The following is a 22,021-nucleotide window of genomic DNA, read 5'->3' as shown; positions in this document are numbered from 1 at the left end:
GCTGAGGAGCCTGGTTTATTTTAAAATCCAGTGAAGGAAAGGCACATTTGTCACCTGAGGTCATCAGCCCAGCTTCTCAAGGGCAAGAACCCTGGGCTCCACTGGGTGGGGGCAGGGAAGAGGGTGCTGGAGGCCAGGCATCCCTCTGCAGTTTATCTCATGCCTGGGAAAGGCGTTATAAGCTTCAATAGCAGTGAGGACTGTGGAGGGGTTCTGCCCTCTCATGAGACCCGGCTGAGCCCAGGCCAACGTCCTCGTCCACTCTTACGCTGTCCCCAGACAGATGGAGGCTCGGGGCAGGTCCCAGGGTCTTTGGAGCCACATAGGCTAGGCGTGGTCTGCTCCTGGACCCCTTAGGGCTTGGGTTCAGGCAGAAAGGCATGGGGAGGGGGACATCCCCATGAAGGCTCTGGAGCCACCTCAGAGGCCAGGGAAGGAGCAGCCACTGGAATTCTCAGAGGGCAGATGGCCCAAGGTGGGGCAGTGCTTGGGCCCCAAATCAGCCTCACAGTGCAGCAGAGGGTGGGCAGGAGGGCTCAGTGGTCCTGTAGATTGGCCTTGGTGTTCCCACCCCCCAGCCCGGGAAACAAAGAGGGCAGGTGGCTTCTGTCAGCTGGAAATGACCGTAATTAGTCTGCACCTGCTCCAGGTGCATCCACCTAAAAACCTTCCTTAACTGGTGTTTTCCAAACCCACGTTCTCTGGAGACTTCATGGTAAAGCTAAGAACCCTTGCGCTTCCTGCAAATGAAAGACTGAACACATGGCCCCGTCACAGACTGGACACACGGCCCCGTCACAGACTGGACACACGGCCCCGTCACAGACTGGACACACGGCCCCATCACAGACTTCTCCTCCCTCACCCCTCGAAAGGACCCGTTCTTGCTTCAGTGATGACTTTCCAGACCCTGTCCCTTTTTTTCCCAATACATTTCCTCAAAGCTTCTTAAAATGGAGGCTGCAGTCTTTTTCAAACAGAAGTCTTTGGTGTCTCCTCTACTGCAGCAGTTTGGTTTATTCACAAATAAAACCTTTGTTAATTTTTTCTATAACTCTACTCCAGAACCTGTCATTTAACACTTCCCAGAGTTCCCCAGGAAACCCTGGTGGTGTACTGGTTAGGAGTTATGGCTGCTAACCAAAAGGTCGGCAGTTTCAATCCACCAGGCGCTCCTGGGAAACCCTATGGAGCAGTTCTACTCTGTCCTGTAGGGTTGCTATGAGTCAGAATTGACTCTTTGGCAATGGGTTTGTTTGTTGTTTCTTTTAAGAGTTCCCCAAGCAGGGAGGTCCAGAGCCAGGAATGCATTCACAAGACTGTGTCCTACCCAGTGGTCAGAACCACAGGCATGACCTCTGTGCCACCCTGCCCAGGGTCAGGACGTTGACAATGTGTCAGAGAGGGAGCAGGCTCTGCTTCCAGGCTGTGCAAACTGAGGGGCTCAGCCTGGGTAAGAATGGCCTGAGGCCAGCATGCGGGTCTCCCCCCTTGACAAGGATTTACTGAGCACCTGGGCAGTCCTGGGGTTTTTGGTTGCTCGCTGCCTTTGATTCACTTTAGATTCACAGTCAAGGTCTCTTTTGAGACATGTGGGTTTGATGAGGGGTTAAGAAGTGGGCTTTCTCATCCCAGCATAGTGAGGACCTTGCCGGGGGCCCGAGTCTTGGTTTGCAAGGCACTCCAGCCCGGAGCGGGGTGGGGTTTGGGTGGCAGGAGGTGGGCAGGGTGCTCCTCCGGGCTCAGGGCTCTCCTGCCCAGATTCTCCATGGACGTGCTGTGTCCACACAGGGTACTCCTGTCTGACCACACTGCCTCCATCTCTGGGATAGCCCCTGGGCAAACCTGGGGCTCTCCCAGGCCATGCCTTCCCTCAGTCCAGGCCCAGCCAGAGCTGACCACAGGCTGGGGCCTGACCCGGGCTTGGGAGAGAGGATGGAGCTACCTGCTGAAACAGAGAACAGCAGAGAGGAGAGACCGGGGACAGTTCCTGGGGCCCAGCTGCCTAGTTGGGGTGGGCTGGGAGCTTGAGTCCCCATGTCCTGAGGACAGGGCAGTCAGGGGGGCCCAGAGAGCAGTCTCTGCCAGGGGTGGTCCTCCCAGGAAGACCCCAGCCCTCTGTGGAGTTAGTGAGGAGAGCCCCCAGAGTTTAGGACAGGAGGTGGGGGCGGGCAGGTAGCCTGAAGGTGCACCCAGCAGAGCAGTCCCTGGAGTGGGGAGGGGCTCTGACCAGCCTGGTCTGTCTGTGACTCCTGAGGGGCTGGGCCAGAGGGTCACTCACTGCCCTGGGGCCACCGCCTCTCCAGTAGGAGACCATCTGTACTGAGATCATACTTTGTACCCGGGACCCTGGAATTCCCTGCCCAAAGGCCTCAAAACCAAAAAAAAAAAAAAACCCAGAAAACCAAACCCGTTGCCATTGAGTGGATTCCGATTCACATTGACCCTATAGAACGGAGTGGAACTGCCCCGCAGGGTTTCCAAGGAGCACCTCGTGGATTCGAACTGCTAATCTTTGCCTCACTTGAGCCCAATTCCAGGCCCCCACAACCCCTTCACCACCCTTCCCCGATGGCAGACTTGCCCAAGTGAGCACACCGCTGGACTGGAGGGCTGGCCAAGGGCTTGTGTGCAGCCTGGGCGTCCGCACTTGATTGACAGAGTGGAGGGTGGAAGACCTGTCTCCCTGAGCACCAAGTCCTATGTGAGGGGGGAAGGAGGGAGAGGGGAGGGAGGAAGGGAGGGGAGAAGGAGGGAGGGAGGGGGAGGGGGAAAGGAGGTGGGGGAAGTTCTGGGAGGGGTCCGGGAATCTTTCAAGCGGGTCTTCCAGGCAGTCATGGGATATCTCCAAAGTGAGAGGCCAGCGGAAATTTTGCTCTGCAGATTGTAGTCTTAATTTACGCTGGTCAAATATTTTGACATGCTGCGTGTGGCCTCGGTTTGTATTCAACCTGGCCTCGAAAATGTTAGCGGACACCCTGCGGCGTGGGTGGGGGGTGGGCCCGCAGCGGGAGCGTGGTAGGAGGTGGGGGCGCTCTGCAGCCCGGGTGGGGAGCGGTGGGCGCGCTACAGCCGAGGCCGGGGGCGAGGATCCAGAAGGAGAAGCGCGGGTGGAGACGGGTCCCCCAGGTCCAGCCCTCTTCTGGGAAAGGAACCCTCGCACCCAGGAGCGCCCACCGCAGACGCGCAACCCTCGTGGTTATCGCGCGGGTCCGTGCACGCTCGGTGGCGCCACCCATTGAGCGGGGCACGCGCCGTTCCCTCTTCGGCCACTAGGGGGTGTCGCCTCACGCCAGCTCTTCACCGACGGCGCATGCGTTGGCGAACGGGCAGTGGCGTCACGCTTTTGTCTCTCCGCGGCGTTCCGGGCTCTTGCGGCGTCTTCCTTCGCCTCCGGCTTGTGCTTCCGGTGCGAGGGTCAGGGACAAGATGGTGCCTCCCGTGCAGGTCTCTCCGCTCATCAAGGTGAACCAGGCTCCGCGGCCGCTCCCCGGTTCTCGGCTCTGCGTGGGCCTTGGCGTGGCCGGCCCCACGCAGCCCCGCGTCCCGGTCCTGCACCCCGCTCCTGCCCCTCCGGTCCCCCCGGGTCCCCGGGCGCCCCGAACCCGACGGGCTGCCACCCCGGCTCTCGCGCGCCCCGGTCCCCGGACTCGCACAGCCCCGCTCCGGCTCTCCCAGGCCGCGAGCCCGCACCCCGCACCGCGCTGACCGCTCTTTCCCCGCAGCTCGGCCGCTATTCAGCCCTGGTCCTTGGCATGGTCTACGGAGCCAAGCGCTACAGTGAGTGACCGCGGGCGGGCGCCGGGGGCCGGGGGGGCCGGGGGGACCGGGCCGCCGTTACCCACCAAGGGGCCGCGCTGGGGGCCTGTCGAAGCACAGGGTGTTCAGCTTTGGCTCTCAGGGCTCTTGGTGCCGCTAATAAACCCAGCGAAGTGAGCAGCAATGAGCCAGGACGGGGCGTCTCTTCTCCCGGCCCACAAGCGTCTAAACCACGGTGCTGGGGGCTGGGGCAGGACACACACCTTCCACCCGACGCCTGTAGCAAGGTGCCCTAACGGGTGTCACCGGCGCGGAAACATTACGGGAACGTAAGTCGACTTGAGTTTAGTTCAGGCTGCCAGGTCCCCAAGTGCAGATGGAACTGGGCAATGGTTGGTTCTTGTTGAAAACCGTGGTGCTGAGTGGGTGGGCGTTGGAGAAGCGCTGAGGTTCGAGGGTGTGTGTGTAAGGGGCCAGGCCAGGCGGGGAGGTCAGCAGGGACCGTGTAGCAGCTGCCATCAGAACTGGGTTCTTGGTTGAGGAATGAAGATCGGCCTTGACCTGATAATGGAGAGTGCCCGGGTGTCCAGAGTGTAGGGGGCTCAATTCCCTTTTCCATGAAGAAACTAAGGGGAAGCATCTTCTCCCCCTGCCCCTAAACAAACCAGGTTACCTAAAACCTCGGGCAGAAGAGGAAAGGAGGATAGCAGCTGAGGAGAAGAAGAAGCAGGATGAACTGAAACGGATTGCCAAGGAGCTGGCAGAAGGTACTCACCTCACTCATCTTACTTAGAGGTTCTGTCCTCCCAGATTTGCAGAAAGAGCAATGAGGTGCAGCCTCCTTGTGAGCGCCTGGGTGGGGGGCCGGTCCGCCCCTCCTCTCTTCCTGCTCTGACTGACCTGCCAGGAGAGGGCCCACCCTCTTTATGGGGGGTAGGAGATGGGGAGCAGAGTCACCCCGAGTGTTGGTGGTGGGGGAAATGGTGAGGGTTTGGTTTTGGAGAGGCTCTCCAGCCCCAAGGCCTCAGGGATCAGACAGAGGCGTGAAATGGCTTTACCACCCTGCAAGAGATGCCTCCGGATGAGCTTGCTCTGATTTAAATTGGAATGTCTGGGGATAAGGAGAACCGAGGGCGACAATTTAACTAGTGCACAGCTGAGTTCATTACTGAAAACCTGAGTGGTTCTTTGAGTATATAGTAATGGGTATGTTTTTCTTTTACCATTTTAGCCCAAGAAGACAGCATATTCAAATGAGATTCGTATGAGCTGACTTTTCTTCCCGAGCGGTAGTGGATAAATAAAGCTTTCTGTGTTATACCATCCTCTCTGGCTCTCATTTCAAGTATGTCACTTCTCCCAGCTTTTGGAGGAGAGGCGTGGGAAGGGGGTTTAGAACTAATCAGCGCCACCATTGCAGTCCTGAAATGCAACTCAAACATGGTGGGAAATACAGAAACTTCTCTCGCCCCTTTGCTCTGAGGCATCCAGGTGGGGCTCCCCAGTGGTTGCATTTACAGCTGAGACACGGCAGGTGCTGGATGGCTTGGGTGCTCTTTCTTTACTCTGAGTTCTAGCAGCTTCTCTGCAGCCAGCTGAGACCCTCTGGTGGGCAGGAGGGCCTGAGCAAGTGTATGTATCCTGGGGGAAGGGCCTGGAATTTGGTCCCAGGATTGGGCACAGGAGACGTGGCCTCTCGGGCATCAGCCTGGGGTGTTGCGGGCCCTGTCCTGGACCACTGTCCCACAAGTGGGCTCGGAGATTGGACCTACTGTGCTGGAGCAGACACCACTCCCCAGCTGGGCTTCCTGGCTTCTGTGCGTCACCACTGGTGGAGGAATAATCTCTGCTGCTTTGTAGCCATGTGCCTTGAGCACTTTCCCTAGTCTGGGTCATGGTTTCATTGTAAAATGAGGTCATTTGCAAATGGGAAGCAGTGTAAAAGCATTTAACGCCCTGTTGGTGAGGCGAGGTGAACAAGATGGTGTAGTAGGGTCACCTCAGTAGCTTCCCAGCTGGCATCCACCGCCCTCTCTGTGTCCGGCCGGCCTCAGTCCATCCTGAGGCAGGTTAGGTGGTGCCACTTCTCCCCTCGGACCCCCAGAAGTCCCCACCTCACCTGGGGACTCTGCTCCAGCCTCACTGGACTTGTGACTGCTCCCTAGTAGGTCACGGAGCCCCACCTGAACAACTGCTGGCTGTCTCCTCAGACTGCGTACTATTAGCCTGGATCTGCACCATGACTCCCACCCCTCCCGTCTGCTCAGATGTCATCTCAGATGACACCTGAGCGCCCTACTTGGAATTCCCTGAACTGTCTCCCCTGCTTCCTCCTTCCCTAAGGCACCCATCACCACCTCGCCTCTTAGACACTTGCGTGTTAGATTCACCTCAGGATTATAAACTCTAGGAGAGTGTGTTTGACTTAGCCGCTAGACCCCCAAACCCTGAGCCATGCAGCTGATCCAGGCCCTCAGAGGTAGGTCTGGAGGGGGTGGCTGGCTGGTGCCTGTCTCCCTCCGGAAACCTGGGGGAGCTCCCAGCCCTTGTCACAGGCCCTTGTCATGAGGGATCACAGCCTGTCCGATGAAAATGAAACCTGGCTCCTCCTGCAGGTCTTCTGTGAGTGAGTAGCTGTGCGGGGCATGCTCCTTCCTGCTGGGAGCCTGGGGGGAGGACCCATGTGGCCACCTCCTGAGTAGTCACTGAGTGGCATTAAAACAGCTGGCCCAAGTGTGCTGCTGAGAGGAGTGGCCGCTGGGAGTGAGCCCCTGGGTGGTGCAGATGGTTAAGCACTCGGTTTCTGGCCAGGTTTGCAGATTTGAACCCACCTAGATGTGCCTTGGAGGAAGGGCCTGGTGACCTACTTCCAGACGATCACGGCAATTGAAAACGCTTTGGCGCACACTTCTCTGACACGTGGGGTTGCCACGAGTCGGAATCAACCCAGTGGCAACCGGTTTGGCTTTTGGTTTTAGGTCTTGAGGCAGACGTGCTTTGGAGCTCACATCACGAGTTAATAATCTAATTTCTACCAGATAATTGAAGACCCATTTCCAAGTGACTGCAGCGATGTTTCTCTTTGGCTTTATGACCCAACCACTCTCTCTTAGGAAGCTTATAGCTATAGCTGTAAGGAACAATTCAGCCATAAGAGAATTTGGGACAGATTTCAAGGTTTCGCTGTACAGTGGTTAAGAGCTCGGCTGCTAACCAAAAGGTCAGCAGTTCGAATCCACCAGCCGCTCCTTGGAAACCCTGTGGGGCAGTTCTACTCTACGCCTGTAGGGTCGTTATGAGTCAGAAGCGACTTGACAGCAATGGGTTTGGTTTTTGGTACCATTAAGGCCTATCCTGCCAGTAAGGTTTCAGAGCTCTGTGGTTAGCTGCCGTTGAGTCAGCCCCAACTTACGGCAACGCGACACAGAACAGGAGGAAATGCTGCTCGGTCCCAAGCTATCCCCATGATCGGTTGAAGATCAGACTGTTGTGATCCATAGGGTTTCTATTGGCTGATCTGAAGTAGATTGCCAGACCTTTCTTCCTAATCTTTTTTAGTCTGGAAACTCCGCTGAAACCTGTTCAGCATCATAGCAACACCCAAGCCTCCACTAACAGACGGGTGGTGGCTGCGCTTGAGGTACGTTGGCCAGGAATCAAAGCCAGGTCTTCCGCGTGGAAGGCGAGGACTCTACCCCTGAACCAAGCACCACTGCCGTCTTTCAGGGCTTCACACAGTGTGTTTATTATGGAAGATTTTCTGCAGAGCACCATTCAAGTCTGAATCTCTGCTGTAATCATGATTTCGACCTTCTGGTAGAGGTTTCAGATGGGTCAAATACAACGTGTGTTCGTAATTTTCACCACAGACAAGATGGACAAGTTGTTTTTATTTTATTCTAAATTTCTGGGCATGTTTTTTCCTAAGCCAGTCTCTCTGCCCACCTATCTACCTATATACAGGTATATACATGTGCCAGGGTGAATATTCTCACCCAGATATCTTAGACACACAGTTCCCAGACCCTTTTCCAAGATCTGGTCCTGTTGCTATGTATCCTAAACACGGTTCAGTGTAATGTAGACTACCTTGTTTAAATTATTTGTAGTTGGCTTTAGTTTATAAAAGAGACCTGGTAGCACAGTGGTTAAGTGCTCAGCTGCTAACCAGAAGTTCAGTGGTTGGAACCCACTAGCCGATCCATGGGAGAATGGTGTGGCAGTCTGCTTCCACAAAGATATACAACCTTGGAAACCTTACGGAGCAGTTCTACTCTGTCCTATAGGGTCGGTCACTAGTGAGTCGGAATTGACTTGATGGCAGTGGTTTTGTTGTTGGTTTATAAAAACACAAACCTTAAAAATTTTCAAAATAATCAAAATTATCTTCAGTCCTTTTCTTGGGACGGTTAGAGGCAGAGCCTGAGTCCTAGCCCAGCTTGCACGACAAGGGAGCACCTGGACCCCCCAGAGGACAGACGATCACAGGATGCAGCAGGTGGAAGACTTTGGCGCTGGGCCGCCGTTGCACACCTCTGTGCCCACTGCAAGAGAAGGACAGGAGAGTGAGGGAGAAGGGTGCGGTGTGCACGAAGCCCCAGCCCTTCCCCTCTGCTGGGCGAGTCCTCCACCAGGGCTGCAGGAGAAAGGGCAGGACATGGCCCTCTGGCAGCCTAAAGCAGATTACGCATGCTGAGCCTTTTCTTATCTCGGTGCCTTAGCCCTTGTTGACATGGTGCCCAGATTTACTGCCGGTCCTGGCCTCTGCGACCCTGGAGTCGCCTTCAATTATATTGATCTCCCCACTCAACAGCAAGGAAGAGCAGGAAACAATAATAAGCAATTCAAAGCTGAGGTAGCTGACAGGCAAATCCTGATAACAATGCCATTAGAATTCTAATTTTCTCGTGTGTGTGTGTGTGTGTGTGTGTGTGTGTGTGTGTGTGTGGAGGGGGGTGGGGGGAGCTATCTGACGTGTTACAGTGAAGTCACATTCCCATAATATAGGACGAAAAGCTAGATAAATACCCTGGACACAGCAGAGGAAAAGAGGTGGTATGCACTTGACCCTTTTTTCTTCCCTCCCTCCCTCCCTTTCTCTTTCTTTCTCTCCCTTTCTCCTTCTCTCCATCCCTGCCTGCCTGCCTGCCTTCTTTCCTCCCTCCCTTTTCCTCCTTCCCTTTCTTCCTTCTGTTTCTCAGGTTTGCTATTTTGTTTCTGAGGGTACCCCCCCCAAAAGAAAGCCAAACCCATTGAGTCAATTCCAACTCATAGTGACCCTATAGGAGAGAGCAGAACTGCCCCATAGGGTTTCCAAGGAGCAGCTGGTGGATTTGAACTGTCAACCCTTTCTCTAGCAGCCTGAGTCCCTAACCACTGTACCACCAGGGCCCCTGATGTTTCTGAGGGTAGCAGGGGAATGTAGGCAGATTTTCTGAGTTACTTAGAGAAGTGCTACTTGATGGAGGAACAAAAGGACTGTTACGGGTAGATGAGGCTTCAGCTGGGCTTGCCCTCCCCTCTGTAAAGGGGGTAACCCAACTACCTCCTAAGAGGCAGGGAAAGTTCCTTGGCTAGGAGCCAGAAGGAATACTCTTAGTCCAGGCTTGTTAATTACATTTAGTCCGCAGAGCTGTTTACCTGAAATGGAAAGTTCCAGAGACAGTGGGTAGTCCTGGTGGGTGTCTCTGCAATGCAGGAACCCAGCTGTGTCAACCACAGAGCTGTTTGCATTCCTTTCTGCCTTTTCTCCAAACTTGACTACCTGCCCCCCCCATTCTCTGTCTTTTCTGCTAACATATTCATGCACTTTAACTTGGGGGGCCAGCCAAGACCCAGGGCCAGCAGAATGGCAGTTCACAGAAAGCCCCCACCTTTCTTGACCGCTGCTCTCTCCTCCTCCTTCTTCTCTTCCAAGGCCTTCACCTTGGCCTCGTACTCGTCGGCCAGGGCCTTCCACTCTTTCCTGTTGTTCTGCAGCCTGTCGAACATGGGCAGGATCTCCTCGTGGAAGCGGGAAAACTCCTGGAAGAGAACTGGAAGTCAGGATCCCTCCCGGTGGCCAGGGCTCCTGGGAGGGCTGTGGTAAGTCATTTCCAGCACTCAGCCCACAAAAGGTGCCCAGAGGGGGCCTGTCTGGTGGAGGAGGGAGAACCACTGAGAGGCCACTTCCCTAGCAAAACTCTAAAAGGAGAAGGGCTATGGGGCTGTGTCCCGTGATGGCTAGAAAGGGGAGTTGCAGGTGTAAGTTCTTAAGAAGCAGACAGTCCTGAGAGAGAGGAACCCAAGAATAAAGTAAAAGATATTGGCTGCAGGAAGGATGGGGGGGGCGGTGCAGGACTGAGGGGCGCCCCAGGTGGGGGGTGGGAAGGCGTGGGCAGACACGCATGCCTTATGGCTCCCTCTCCCATCACGCACATGCACGTGCGGGTAAGTATGCAAACAGGCAAACAGGTGGTGACTGCAGGCCAGCACTGACCAGTCAGGTGGAAGCCGGGCCCATCAGAGCTTGCTCCTGGTGCAAGGGCTGGGTGCCGTGTGTGTCTGTGTGTGTGTGTCTGTATATGTGCATGTGTGTACGCGTGCACCACTGCAGCCTGTCCCCAAGGAGACAGCCACCCTGCTCAGCGACACAGAGAAGCACTCTGCCATTTTCAACTCGCTTTTTTTTTTTTCTGCGTTATTTACAAGGGGCATGGCGGGGGAAGGGAAGAGCCCTCCCACCCCACGGCACTGCTGTCCCCTAACCCCACTTGTGTGTGCTTGGGCCTCTCCTCAGTAGCTGGTGTGGAGATGCGGAAGCAGTGGGAGGAGAAGCTGGGGGAGGGCTGTGTATGGACTGAACAATCTCCCAGAAAGTCCCTACCCCTGTGCCTGTGGCCCTGTTTGGAAATAGGTTCTTTGAAGATGTCATCCGTTAATGTGAGGTCATACTAGGGTAGGGTGGGTCCTAATTCCCTATGACTACCTGTTTCTGGTCGAGTCAATTGCGACTTATAGCAGCCCTAGAGGACAGAGTAGAACTGCCCCATAAGTTCTCCAAGGAGCACCTGGTGGATTTGAATTGCCAACCTTTCGGTTAGGAGCTGAGCTCTTAGCCACTGTGCCACCAGGCCTCCTCTGTATGATTGGTAGTGTCCTTATAAAAGAGAAGAGACACCAAGACAGGGAGTCAGAGGAAAGATGCCATGTGATGCCACAGCTGCAAGACACGGGGTGCCTGGAACCACCAGAAGCTTGTTGAGAAGCAGGAAAAGATTCTGCCTCAGAAGGAATCGCCGCAGCTGACCTCACGGCCTCCAGCACTGTGAGACAACACCCAGCTGTCCTCGTAAGCCGCGCGCTGCATGGGACTTTGTCATAGCAGCCCCCAGGAGATTAAGACAGGCTTATTCTCTGTAACTGCCCCCTTGGGTGTCCGTTCAGCTCCTGAAAGTACACCCTGGTCCCGCCTGTTCCCACCCTCGACCAGCACTCACAGTCCAGCGGGGGGCAGCGGTGAAAGGAACTAATGATTCAGTAAAGGGAAGCTCGGGGGCCCTGGGAGCCGAGGTGGGGACTGGGCACAGCCTGGCTCTGCATCTGCAGTGCAGTCGGGGAAGACCCCACTCAGGACTTAATGAAATCATCCTCACAGCAGAGCAGGGCCCGTGGGGAGGTGTGGGCCCCAGGGACCTGGAGACCCAGCAGATGGAGCCAGCGGGCCTTGTAAGCCTTCTGAGGGGAGGGTGGGTGCGCTAGGGAGAGGCTGGGGTGGCAGAACCCGCCTGCTCCTGCACTGCCAGCCGGTGGCCCTGGGCCAGTCTCCTCCTGATCTGTGACATGACATCACAGCACTGTCCCATGCACTCTTGTGTGGATCAAATGGCATAACTTGAGGACCCCACATGGCACAGGGACATCAAGTCCACCCCAGCTCATGGCAACCTTATGTCCGAGAGAAGGAAACGCTGCCTGGTCCCACACCAGCCTCGTGACCCTGGAATGTGTGAGTCCACTGTTGTCACTGTTGTCTCAGTACATCTTATCGAGGGTTTCCCCCGTTTTCACTGACCCTCTACTTTACCAACCGTGACTTTCTTTTCTAGTGATCGGTCTTTCCTGGTGATGTGTCCAAAGTAAGTGAGCCAAAGTCTCACCATCCTCGCTTCTAAGGAACATCTGGTTGTACTCATCAGGTACTCAACACAAATTTATTGAACACCTATGATGGGCTGGGCAAGTGTCAACCCCCACACCATAGTGACAGAGATACAACCCTGTCCTCACAGACATCTGTTGTTAGGTCAAGTGCCCTGGACCAGGCCACAGTGCTGGAGGGGAAGCAGGGGACACACTTGTGCCCTCTCTGGTTTATTCCCCTCCTGTTACAATGCTCCCACTGGTCTGTGTCTGGCTCCATGCCCTGGCTGCAAGCCCAGCCCACATCCCCTCCCTGCTGCCCTGTGCCAAGGGATCGGCCCCCTCCTTGCCCCTCTGCCTCCATCCTGCCCTGCTGGTTGGTGTGAGTGAGCAGTCAGTACCTTGTACACGAAGGTGCATACGAAGTCGATGAAGCCGACTTGCAGCTTTGGGAGCTCGGCTGCTTTGTTCCTGTCCATCATTGGCTTGTTGGGAGGAAGCAAGGACATGGCAAGAGTGAATGACGACATGCCTGTCACATTCCAACAGCAGCCTAAGTCCCAAGTGCTGCCTGGGGCCTGCCTCCCGCTGCCCTGGAGCCCTGCAGGGCCTCATTCAGACGCCCGTCCCCCCAGCTCAGCAACCCCAGTGAGCACATTCACGAGACACAGAATGAACCCAGTGGAGCCTCTGCTTTCCAAGTGCTTCTAGCCCAAGGGGTGCAGATGGAGCCCTGGCCCGGGAGGACCAGACCTGCTTTAACAGACCCTGTGTCCCTGGATGGTGCAAACAGTTAACATGCTCAGTGGTAGATGAAAGATTGGTGGTTCTAGTCCACCCAGAGGCACCTTGGAAGAAAGGCCTGGTGATCTGCTGCCAAAAGATCGTCCGCTGAAAATCCGGTGCGGTGCAGTTCTACTCTGACACACATAGGGGCACCATGAGTTGGAACTGACTCAAAGGTAATTGGTGGGTGCTGCCCTTTGACATGAAAAGCCAAGACATCCTGCTCTGCTCAGCCATCCTGCCCCTGGGTCCTGAGGGCTTCAGAACCGCAGCCCATTCAGCTGTTTATAGTGCTGGCTTTCTTCCCACATTCCCAAAACTCCCCTGGCGCTGTGCTGGGGACTGGCTCAAGTCCTGTTAAGAGGTAAGAGTGCGGTGGCTGGGGGCAAGGACTCTCGCACTCTTGAGGCCCACAGAGAAACTTATCTGGTGCTGTCCATGGTGCTGACCCAGAGCCCAGGCATGAATGCCCATTACTCACATGCAGACCCAACCATCTTGGCCCTAGCACTCTCTGTGGTACAAGCCCAGGGTGCACACAGACTGGAGCCCCTGAGCATCCTTGCTGTAAGTCTTCCTTCTGCAGAGTCACCCCAAGTTCCCTGGCCCAGGAGGGACACACTGCTGCTTCTCCATCCTTCGGGAGACCAAGGCACCCTCTCCTGCTGAGTTTATGCCTGGTCTCCAAGCCTTCTCAGCCCTGCACTCCAGACAGCAATTCACCATTAATTGGAGCTGACTTGTGAGATGAAACCCCTTCCATCCCTTCCACACACTGTTGGAGCAATCCTATGCTGTCTGTGTCCCCTTGATTCCTATCCATGTACCATTCGTGGCACTAGCAGCATGTTCCTGACCCCGAGTTGCTGACTTAAAGACCATAGCATTGTCCATCTCCCTCTGGTGTAGCCCCTTTACCAGCCACCTGCTTTCTCAGGGGGCTGGATGTGGACTCTGGCCCTGGGCACTCTGGTGCTGGCTCCCTACTCCCCATGGGTCAAACCCTGCCCTGGGTCTTCCTAGAGCAGAGCTCGTGGCCCAGCAAGGGCTCATCCGTGAACCTGCCTCCTTGTCCTGGACCCAAAGAGGCTCTTCTTTACTGAGCCTGTAGTCCTGGCTCTGCAGTTTTGACGACCACTTTTTACCTCTGCACGATTATCATGCTTTTATCCAAACCCCTTATATTCCATAACTTTACCCAGATTCTTAGCCACCTAACTTCATGTCAGGCTCATGTCACATGGCTCCACAAAGTGAGGTGAAGGACCAGGATCACAGAACCCCTGGGAATCTCCTACCTGCCACTCTACTAGAACCTGGATGCTCCTGAAACCCAAGTCGATGTCCGAGTCCCTTTTCAGGGATGGGAGATTCTAGAAACAATACTCACAATGGGCTGCTGATCCAGTACCGTCCTTTCCAAGTCACCTTGCTCCCAGAACTCAGCTGCCACCAGCAGAGCCACCTGAAGGCACAGAAAGACAGTCCTCATTGTGGAAACTGTTGTTATGCCCTCCCCATGACTTCCGGGCCCTGCTCTCTTGGCCTCTCTGGCTCCTTTTGCCATTGTCCCCTGGACTGGCCCAGAGCAGGCAGCAGCCCTCAGTGTTACTTGCAAATGCTGTTTTCAGTTGGAACAGGTCCGTCCCTGCATGTAAACCAGTTACCACGGAGTCAGCTCTGACTCCTGGCCGCCCCATGTGCGTTGGAGCAGAAATGCCCTCCATCGGGTTTCCAATGGCTGATTTTTCAGAAGTGGGTCCTCAGGCCTTTTTTCCAAGGTGCCCCGGGTGGATTTGGACCTCCAACATTTTGGTTAGCAGCCCAGCGCTTTGACCATTTGCACCACCCAGAGGTCCCTCCTTCATGTAAGGTCTCCCCTAAGTGCAATCTGAACCCACGGGCGCCGCGAAGGCGATGTTCACCCTGGTCTGGCCTGGGCCTGCGTGAGTTCTGACCTTGCTCTGGATCTCCCAGGGCTTAGTGATGGCAGACAGGTCACACGCGGTCATCATCATGGCCCTGTGGGACAAAGGGGGCCTCAGTTATTCCCAGACAGGAGCTTCCCACTCTTACCTCCCAGAGGCCAAGTGACCATGGTGGTAAGCAGGTCCAAATCCCAGTGTCCTTTCAGTAGTGGGGCTCACTTTCTGCACCCCGCTTTCCACCTCCAGCGTACACCAGCTGTCCCCTCTCCAAGCTCCTTCGCCTACCTCTTCTCCCCACCTCTCACCCGACGCCTCCACCCTTGCTTCCTCCCCCTTCTTACAGCCCCCAAAGGCCCTTCCATCCCTCAGCACCTCTGTGCATTCACAAACTAAAAAGTCAACAAGTGTCATCGGGCGCCTTCTAAGTGCTGGCGCTGGAAGGTGATGTACTGTGTCCTCTTTGCTCTGAGGCAGTCCTGGGGGGAGGACTTCAGTTCTGAGCCTCCATTTGTAGATGAAGACAAGGAGGCTCAGGAAGGTGAAGTAAATTATTGCCAAAGGGCACAAAGCAAGGAAAGGGCCTGTCTGAGCCCAAGTCCTGTGCTGCCTGTCCCCAAAATAAGGAGCAAGTAAGGGTGGAGTACTGTGTGTGTTTAACACATTGTTTTATTTATTTTTTTAACTTAACAATATATCTTTGAGATATTCCCATGTCAGTCCACAAAGAGCTTTCTCAGATTTTACAGTGTCATCGTATTCCATCTTATGATGGTTGGTTTTGTGTTAACTTGGCTAGGCTATGGTTCCCAGTGGTTTTGCCAAACACTTGTCTAATTGCTGTTCCATACTGTAATGTAATGTAATCATGTTCGATAATGTAATATAATGTAATATAATCCATCAATTGATTGAAAGAGGAGTTTCCTTAGCCCGTGGTCTGCTTCCAGACTATCAGTACATACTTTGAAAGAAATCACTCTCTTTCCACTCTGTGCTCTCTCTGTCACCTTGACTTACAGATCCTGGGACACAAGCCTGCAGAAATCTCTGGCTTGCTGCCTGGCCTATGGATTTTGGGACCTGTCAATCCCCCACAACTGCATGAGCTAATTCCTTGAAGTAAATCTCTCTATATAACTATACCTCACTGGTTCTGTTTCTTCAGAAAATCCTAAGAAACATCATACATAATTATTTAGCAAGCCTCCTATTGATGGATATTTAGGTTGCTTCCACTATTTTGCTATTATAAACAATGTAACAACGAACAACCCTAGATCTACCTCATATGGCACATGTACAAGCGGGTTTTTAGGGTAAATTCTCGGGAATGGAATTGTTGGATTAAAAGGGAGCATTTGTTTTGAGGCCTCAGCATCCAAGGTCTTTAACAGATGAGCTACTCTTGTTCCAGAGCATTCTGGGGGTCCCAGGGAGCTCCCCCCGACTTGGCCACAGAGAAGATTTGTAGGATCAATGAGCTAATGCATGGATGGAGAATGCTACCAGAGGTCAACCTCGGGTGTCCTGCTGACTCCCCACAGGAGGATTCCACATCCCTGACACACGCTGTCCTTTCTCTCCAGGCAGGCCCCGCCCAGGAAGCCCCAGGCAGCCCCACCCCAGGCAGGCCCCGCCCCAGAAGCCCCCCGCCCCCCCCCCACCGCAGCCCTCACTCCCAGGAAGCCCCGCCCGCAGGCAGCCCCTGCCCCTCATGCGTGGCAGTGCTCACATGACAATCTCCTTCCGAGTGGTTTCCAGGGACAAGTACTCCACCCATTTCTTCTGGTCATCGTAGTTCTTGGACTCATCTACAATCTTCTGGAACATTGTCCTCTTCCTGAACCCCGAGAAGTAAGGGAGAGCCGCGGGCCAGGAGAAGGTGCATGAGAGATGGGTTAGGGGCTGGGTGGGCACAGGCCCAGCCCCACCCAGACCTCCCCACTCTGATATCAGTGCCTCAGCCAAGTCGTGGCCCCTCGCCCACCCTAGTTGGGACCCTCTGCGCACTCCATGCACTGTCCTTGATCCTAACTCAGTCACCCCCCTTGCAGGAGAGTCAGGACCCCTCTGAGGGGCTTGGGTCTGGGGCAGAGCAGGGTGACAATCTGGGTGTTTGCGTCTGAGCTCAGCCCGCCTCGCCCTGGCCAGACTGCAGCCTACCCTTGCCTGGGGCTGGAGGTGGGGGGCTCCTGGCTGAGTCCCTCCAGGTTGGCCTCAGAACCCAGGACTCCCTGCCCCGCCCAGGTGAGGCTAAGACCCGCCTGGGGAAGGGGACTCCCAGTCCAGCTCCCAGGTGCCCAGCAGGGGCGGACCCACTTGAAGTAGAGTGCCAGGTCAGTGGCGATGATGGCGATGTCCATGAGGTGGATCACGTGCTCGTGCTGGCGCCGGTTCAGGTTCTGGTAGATGTTCAGGGTCTGCAGAGGCCAGGGGTGCCTGTCGGGGGTTTGTGCAGGCACAGGGCTTCTAGCCCACCACATGCCCAAGGGTCCTCCATGTTCATAGTTGGCCTTCCAATGGATGCTGAAGTCCGCTGGGGCTCCAGCCTCCCTCCTCCCTCTGTGGGTCTCTACACCTGGGCCTCCTCTTGCCCTGAGCCCTAGCCCACGTGATTTCGCAGACTATGACCAGGGGAGGCGGGAAGGGAAAGCACTGAGCCGGGTAGGCGTCCTGGGTGCTCCAGGCCCAACCACTCTCTGGTTCCCCTGCTCCCTCTCTACTGTCCTCCAGCGGGACCCCTACTCTCCAGTTTCCACCCCAACTCCAGCCCAAGCCTGTTGTCTCTTTGGCCTCCACCTCCACAGCAGTGATAGTTCCAGCCCAGGGGTGGATTAGCCAGTAAGCAAGGTACGCGCAGGCTTACTTGTGTTTACTTACTAATCTGTAGAGAACAGTCATCACTATGTCATCACTACAGAGTAGTAAGTATGCACAAGTAAGCCCGTGTGTACCTCGCTTATTGGATAAGCCACCCTGCTCCAGCCATAGATCTAACCATGCAATTTCTTTACACAATGTCCACTGCCTATTACTGATCCTCCAGGGTGGCCCAAAGCCTGTTTCAGATCCCAGATGCACCCACCGCTCCCACTGGGCCACATGGACCTCACTCTTGAACCTTTCTCTGTGTGCTCAGAACACCTGCTCCCCGAGGACAGTGACTGTGACACCGGATCCCCAGTGTGCAGACAGGGCTTGGTACGCCGGCGATGGCCAAAAGGCCAAGAAACAACCATGAATAAACCCCAGGAACAAAGATACAAACCTCCTCTGAGAGCAAGAACTTCCCAAATTCCAGATGGTGCCGTTCCAAAATGGAGGAGCCGTGGAGCTTTGCTAAGGGATTCTGGGATCTGTTGTGCAGATTTTATTAAAAAAAAAAAAGGGGTTAGAAGCCCCAATAACCGTGTAATGGATTGAATTGTGTCCCCCCAAAAGATGTGTGGGCGTCCTAACTCCTGTGCTAGTGAACGTGACCTTGTTTGGAAATAGGGTCTTTCTTTGACAATGTTACAGTGAAACCTGTGAGAGCTAGAACTCGATGGAACTGCCTTGTTTTTCCGGGTCTTGCAAGTTTTCTGCCTTTGTCAGGATGCAGTCTTACCACTTTTCTACCCTCTCTATTAGTGGCAAATATTTGCATTTTCCTTCTCTGACAGGTTTCCCCCTTACACGGGTTCCAGCTTTCACAGGTTTTAATGTATCAATTAAGCGTACAGGAGCCAGGTGGGTCCTAGTCCTAATTCCTTCGAGTGGTGTCTTATAAAGAGGAGAAGAGACACAGAGAAGGACACACACAGGGGGAAGATGCCATATGAATGTCCTTCTATAAGCCAGGGAAGGCCAGGAGCCACCAGAAGCTGGGACGGTCACAGAAGGATCTTCCCCCAGGGTCTTCAGGGGGAACACGGCCTGCGATGCCCTGAATTTGGACTTCCAGACTCCAGAACTGTGAGGCAATCATTTCTGCTCTTCCACACCCCCGTCTGTGATACTTTGCACCACAGCGTGGTCACTAAGACAAGCAGCCGTGTTGCAGTGAGGGGCAGTCTCGGCACCTGCCCCTGTGCTGGGAACCTCTTGGTGCCATCCTGGACCCTGCCCCATGGTGGCAGGGCAGGACATCCCGGGGGCATTGTAGGCCCCTGAGGTGGACCCTCCTTCTGCGAGTCTGTTCCCGTGGGGTGCTCAGATCCCCCAAGGTGCTGCTGAGGCCCCCCTCCTGGGTGGGGAGTCCGCCACCCCTTCTGCCCGCACCCTGGCCACCTACTTCATCTGGTACAGGTTGTTGGTGCCGCGGTGGTCAATGTCGTGGCACAGGCCGGCCGTCACCATGGCCAAGGCCTCCAAGTCTGTATAGTAGTTTTTCAGTTTGCCGGTCTGTGGGGACAGGGTCACCCATGCCCATGAGTCCTGCAGCCTGGCCCTGTGCCCTCCCATGAGGCCCAGGCGCTACCTACCCACTTCCTGGGGGTGGGGCTGGAATGGGGGTGCACCAGTCCTAGGAGTGATGGCCTTTGCTATCTCTCCTGAGAGGCTGCGTGAAGCACTTGAGGGGCTCCCCATGTGGAAGAGCACCCCCACCTCTAGGCATGTGGGGTGGGGCCTTTGGAGCCAGAAGGACTGGATCAACCCCAGGCAGCCAGGAGGCCTGATGGGAGATGCTTCTCAGTACACAGCCTGAGAGCGTTTTTGGACAGCCCTGGGCTCCTGGGGACCCTGTCCTGCCCACCCACATCCACGCACCATGAGCAGTGTGAACATCGTCTGGGCCACGTTGAAGCCATGGCGCCAGTTGTGGTAGGTGATTCTCCGGTACCCTTTGCTGACAGAGTAAAGGAACCGCACCAGGACCTGAGGGAGGGGCAGAGAGAAACACGTGGGTTCCTGCCTGCAGAGCTGAAGTTGCCTGTGCCTCAGAATGTAAGTCCCACCAAAACGTTACCATGGCAGTGGCTCCATGGTCAAAACTGTCTTCATCCCCATCACCCATCGACCCTGCACACCCCATCACATCCCATTTCCTAGGCCCCCATGACACTCCCTACTCCCCACTGATTCACTAGTAGCTGCCTGACAGTCCTTGGCAGGTGACCCTGCCCACCCCCCAGCCGCATTCTTGGGTGGGGAGTGTTAGGTCGGGCACCTATGGTGGATGGGGGGGTGGCAGGAAAACGTGAGGTGGGCAGGGTAGAAGCTAAGGACCACTCCATTGTTCATTAGGTTTCTGGAGGCTCCATCTTGTTGCCCAGCCTAAAACTGGGTAGTGGACCCTGGAGGACCTTGGGATATTTTAAGAAGAAAAGGCCAGCTTTAGGCATCGGTGTTTGGATGGGGTGGATTTGTGGGTAGGCTGGCACCCAGTGCTGGAGGGGCAAGATGGCAGCTAAAGGTCCAAAGGCTGAGGAGTCGATAGGAGGGGGAGAGCCGTGGGGTAGTGTAAGCCCTTTGTCTCTCTGGGTGAGAGAATGCGGGTCAAAGAGAGCCTCTTAATGCTTCCACTCTGATTTTTAGGGCCAGAAACCTATCTGAAAATATTTTAAACTTGTTACTATTTTCTTTAATTTTTCTATTGAGTTTTCCCTTAGTATTTGATAAAATTTTCTTTTGAAAATGCCAGCCTGCTCCACTTGCTTTCAGAAGACTATGAGGAAAGACGGTTACCTCACCTGGGCGTGAGGAAGCAGATACCACATGCCCTTTGGAATGGAGGTGAAAGCAGGAGAGGAGCAAGAAAGCGACAGGGAGGGAGCAGAACCATGGGGCAAAGAGTTGGGGACCCTGGGAAAGCCATCCCTTCTCCCTATGGTGATCTCTGAAGAGTTCTGCTGGGTTCAAACCCTAGAGGATGTTGTGTGCTTTCTGTTAGGTGATAGGCTGGTCGTATTTGCTCTCTACTCCCCCTAAACCTCCAATTACTACCCAGCGATGCACCTAATGATTAAACTACCTGTAATTTATCTTCACCAAACCATGCATCCATCTATCCATTCACCTGCTCACCCACCCATCCATCCACCAGCCCGTCCGCCATCCATCCACCCATCATCCATCCATTCATCCATCTACCCACTCACCCACCTTATCCATCCACTGACCTGTATTCACCCATCCACCCATCCATCTCCTCATCCACCCATATTCACCCATCACCCATCCATCCACTTGCCTCCCATCCACCCACCAACCCATCCAATATTTATTCTAGACATACTTGCTAAGTATATTCTACCTGACTGCCTTGTTCTAGACTCTGGTATATGATGATGAACAAAGCAGCTTCAGTTGCTACCCTCGGGGAGTTTGCAGTACAGGGAGTGGGGGTGCGGAGGACCTACTACCTATTCCCTATGGGAAAGGACATTTTCAGCACCTTTGATTATATTTGCACCCTTTTCAGGGTGACTTTCAATTTGTTTACTTTTTAACATTTTCACATATTTGTAGCCAATGTTTCTAAGGAGATTTCTGCTTTCACTTCACAATTTTGTAGATTAGCTTGTAACTATTTCTGCCCCCTTGAAAGGTCTGAACGGCAAACTTAAAAAGACATGGCAACATTAATTTTGGAGAACTGCCTGGGTGGAGCAGCTCCATGAGCCTGTACCAACCTGAGCTGCCTCTCTGGATGTGCGTGGGGGCCAGGGTACAGGAAGAGGCATCCCTGAGAGAAGGGCACCACCTCTCAGGGTTCAGGAAAGTTGCTTTCCTGGCCTGGACCAGCTATGGCAGGAGGTGCTGGATCCCAGACGGGACTTCCTGTGCATCTCTGGTGCATGTGCTGTGTCTACCAGTGTCCCACGCTCAGGTGTGATGTTAGGATTAGATGGTTAGAGCCTAATGATGAAGATTAGAACCTAAAGTTCCCCAAACTGGCCTATGCAACACAGCCTTCACAGACCCCTGAAATTCCTGATAAATTCACATGGGCATAAAAGCACGGCCACCTCCTCACCATGTTCCTCCTTAGCCTGTTCCAGTTTTAATTCCGTCCCGGCCACTCCCTGGAATGACTTTTGTCAAGGTCTCCAACCACTTCCAACATGTTAAATCCACTGTCAGCTCCCCACCCTTATATGACTTGGCTGCTTGACCACTCCCTCCTTGAAATGGTTTCTCTTGGTTTTTAAGACACCAGCTCCCTCCTGCGCCACTGACTCCTTCTTGCCCTTCGTTCTCTGCTTTGTGTCTAGACGTTAAGACATCACAGCTCAGTGCTGGTTCTCTCCTCTCTTCTCACTCCTAAGGTGGCCTCACCCAGCCTTGAAGGGCTCTAAGTACCATCTATAGGAATCCCTGGGTGCTACAAACAGTCAATGTGCTTAGCTGCTCACCGAAAGTTTGGGGGTTCAAGTCCACACAGGGGTGACTCAGAAGAAAGGGCTGGCAGACTTCTCTGTCTGGGATCACAATAGAGGGTCCCA

General features: G+C 54.6%; 2 protein-coding genes across 3 annotated transcripts in view; one reads left to right on the top strand and one right to left on the bottom strand.

The window, feature by feature from the left end:
• Nucleotides 1-3,360: 3,360 nt before the first annotated feature.
• Nucleotides 3,361-5,084, top strand: ATP5ME (ATP synthase membrane subunit e). Its single transcript, XM_049886564.1, has 4 exons — nt 3,361-3,465; nt 3,726-3,780; nt 4,428-4,526; nt 4,991-5,084. The coding sequence occupies exons 1-4, from the start codon at nt 3,430-3,432 to the stop codon at nt 5,014-5,016; spliced, it is 216 nt and encodes a 71-aa protein (XP_049742521.1). The 5' UTR covers nt 3,361-3,429; the 3' UTR covers nt 5,017-5,084.
• PDE6B (phosphodiesterase 6B) overlaps nt 4,631-22,021 on the bottom strand; it is a 62,930-nt gene continuing 45,539 nt past the window's right edge. The window contains exons 13-23 of one of the 2 annotated variants that reach the window (XR_007517706.1): nt 19,344-19,451; nt 18,868-18,977; nt 17,863-17,950; nt 16,914-17,014; nt 16,327-16,434; nt 14,625-14,688; nt 14,057-14,131; nt 12,282-12,365; nt 9,633-9,783; nt 8,116-8,303; nt 4,631-4,659 (exon numbers count right to left, since the gene is read on the bottom strand). Coding sequence is in view for 1 of the 2 variants with exons in the window: in XM_049886530.1 (XP_049742487.1) it covers nt 8,242-8,303; nt 9,633-9,783; nt 12,282-12,365; nt 14,057-14,131; nt 14,625-14,688; nt 16,327-16,434; nt 16,914-17,014; nt 17,863-17,950; nt 18,868-18,977; nt 19,344-19,451 (951 nt within the window). In the remaining variant the exon portion in view is untranslated. Of the gene's footprint in view, nt 4,660-7,541; nt 8,304-9,632; nt 9,784-12,281; nt 12,366-14,056; nt 14,132-14,624; nt 14,689-16,326; nt 16,435-16,913; nt 17,015-17,862; nt 17,951-18,867; nt 18,978-19,343; nt 19,452-22,021 lie in introns of those variants that run through there. The other variant, XM_049886530.1, reaches the window with a different exon arrangement.

Source organism: Elephas maximus, chromosome 5 (assembly GCF_024166365.1).
Source record: "Elephas maximus indicus isolate mEleMax1 chromosome 5, mEleMax1 primary haplotype, whole genome shotgun sequence".
Taxonomy (NCBI): domain Eukaryota; kingdom Metazoa; phylum Chordata; class Mammalia; order Proboscidea; family Elephantidae; genus Elephas; species Elephas maximus.
The sequence above is the reverse complement of the archived record's forward strand: the minus strand, read 5'-3'. Positions and strand labels throughout refer to the sequence as shown.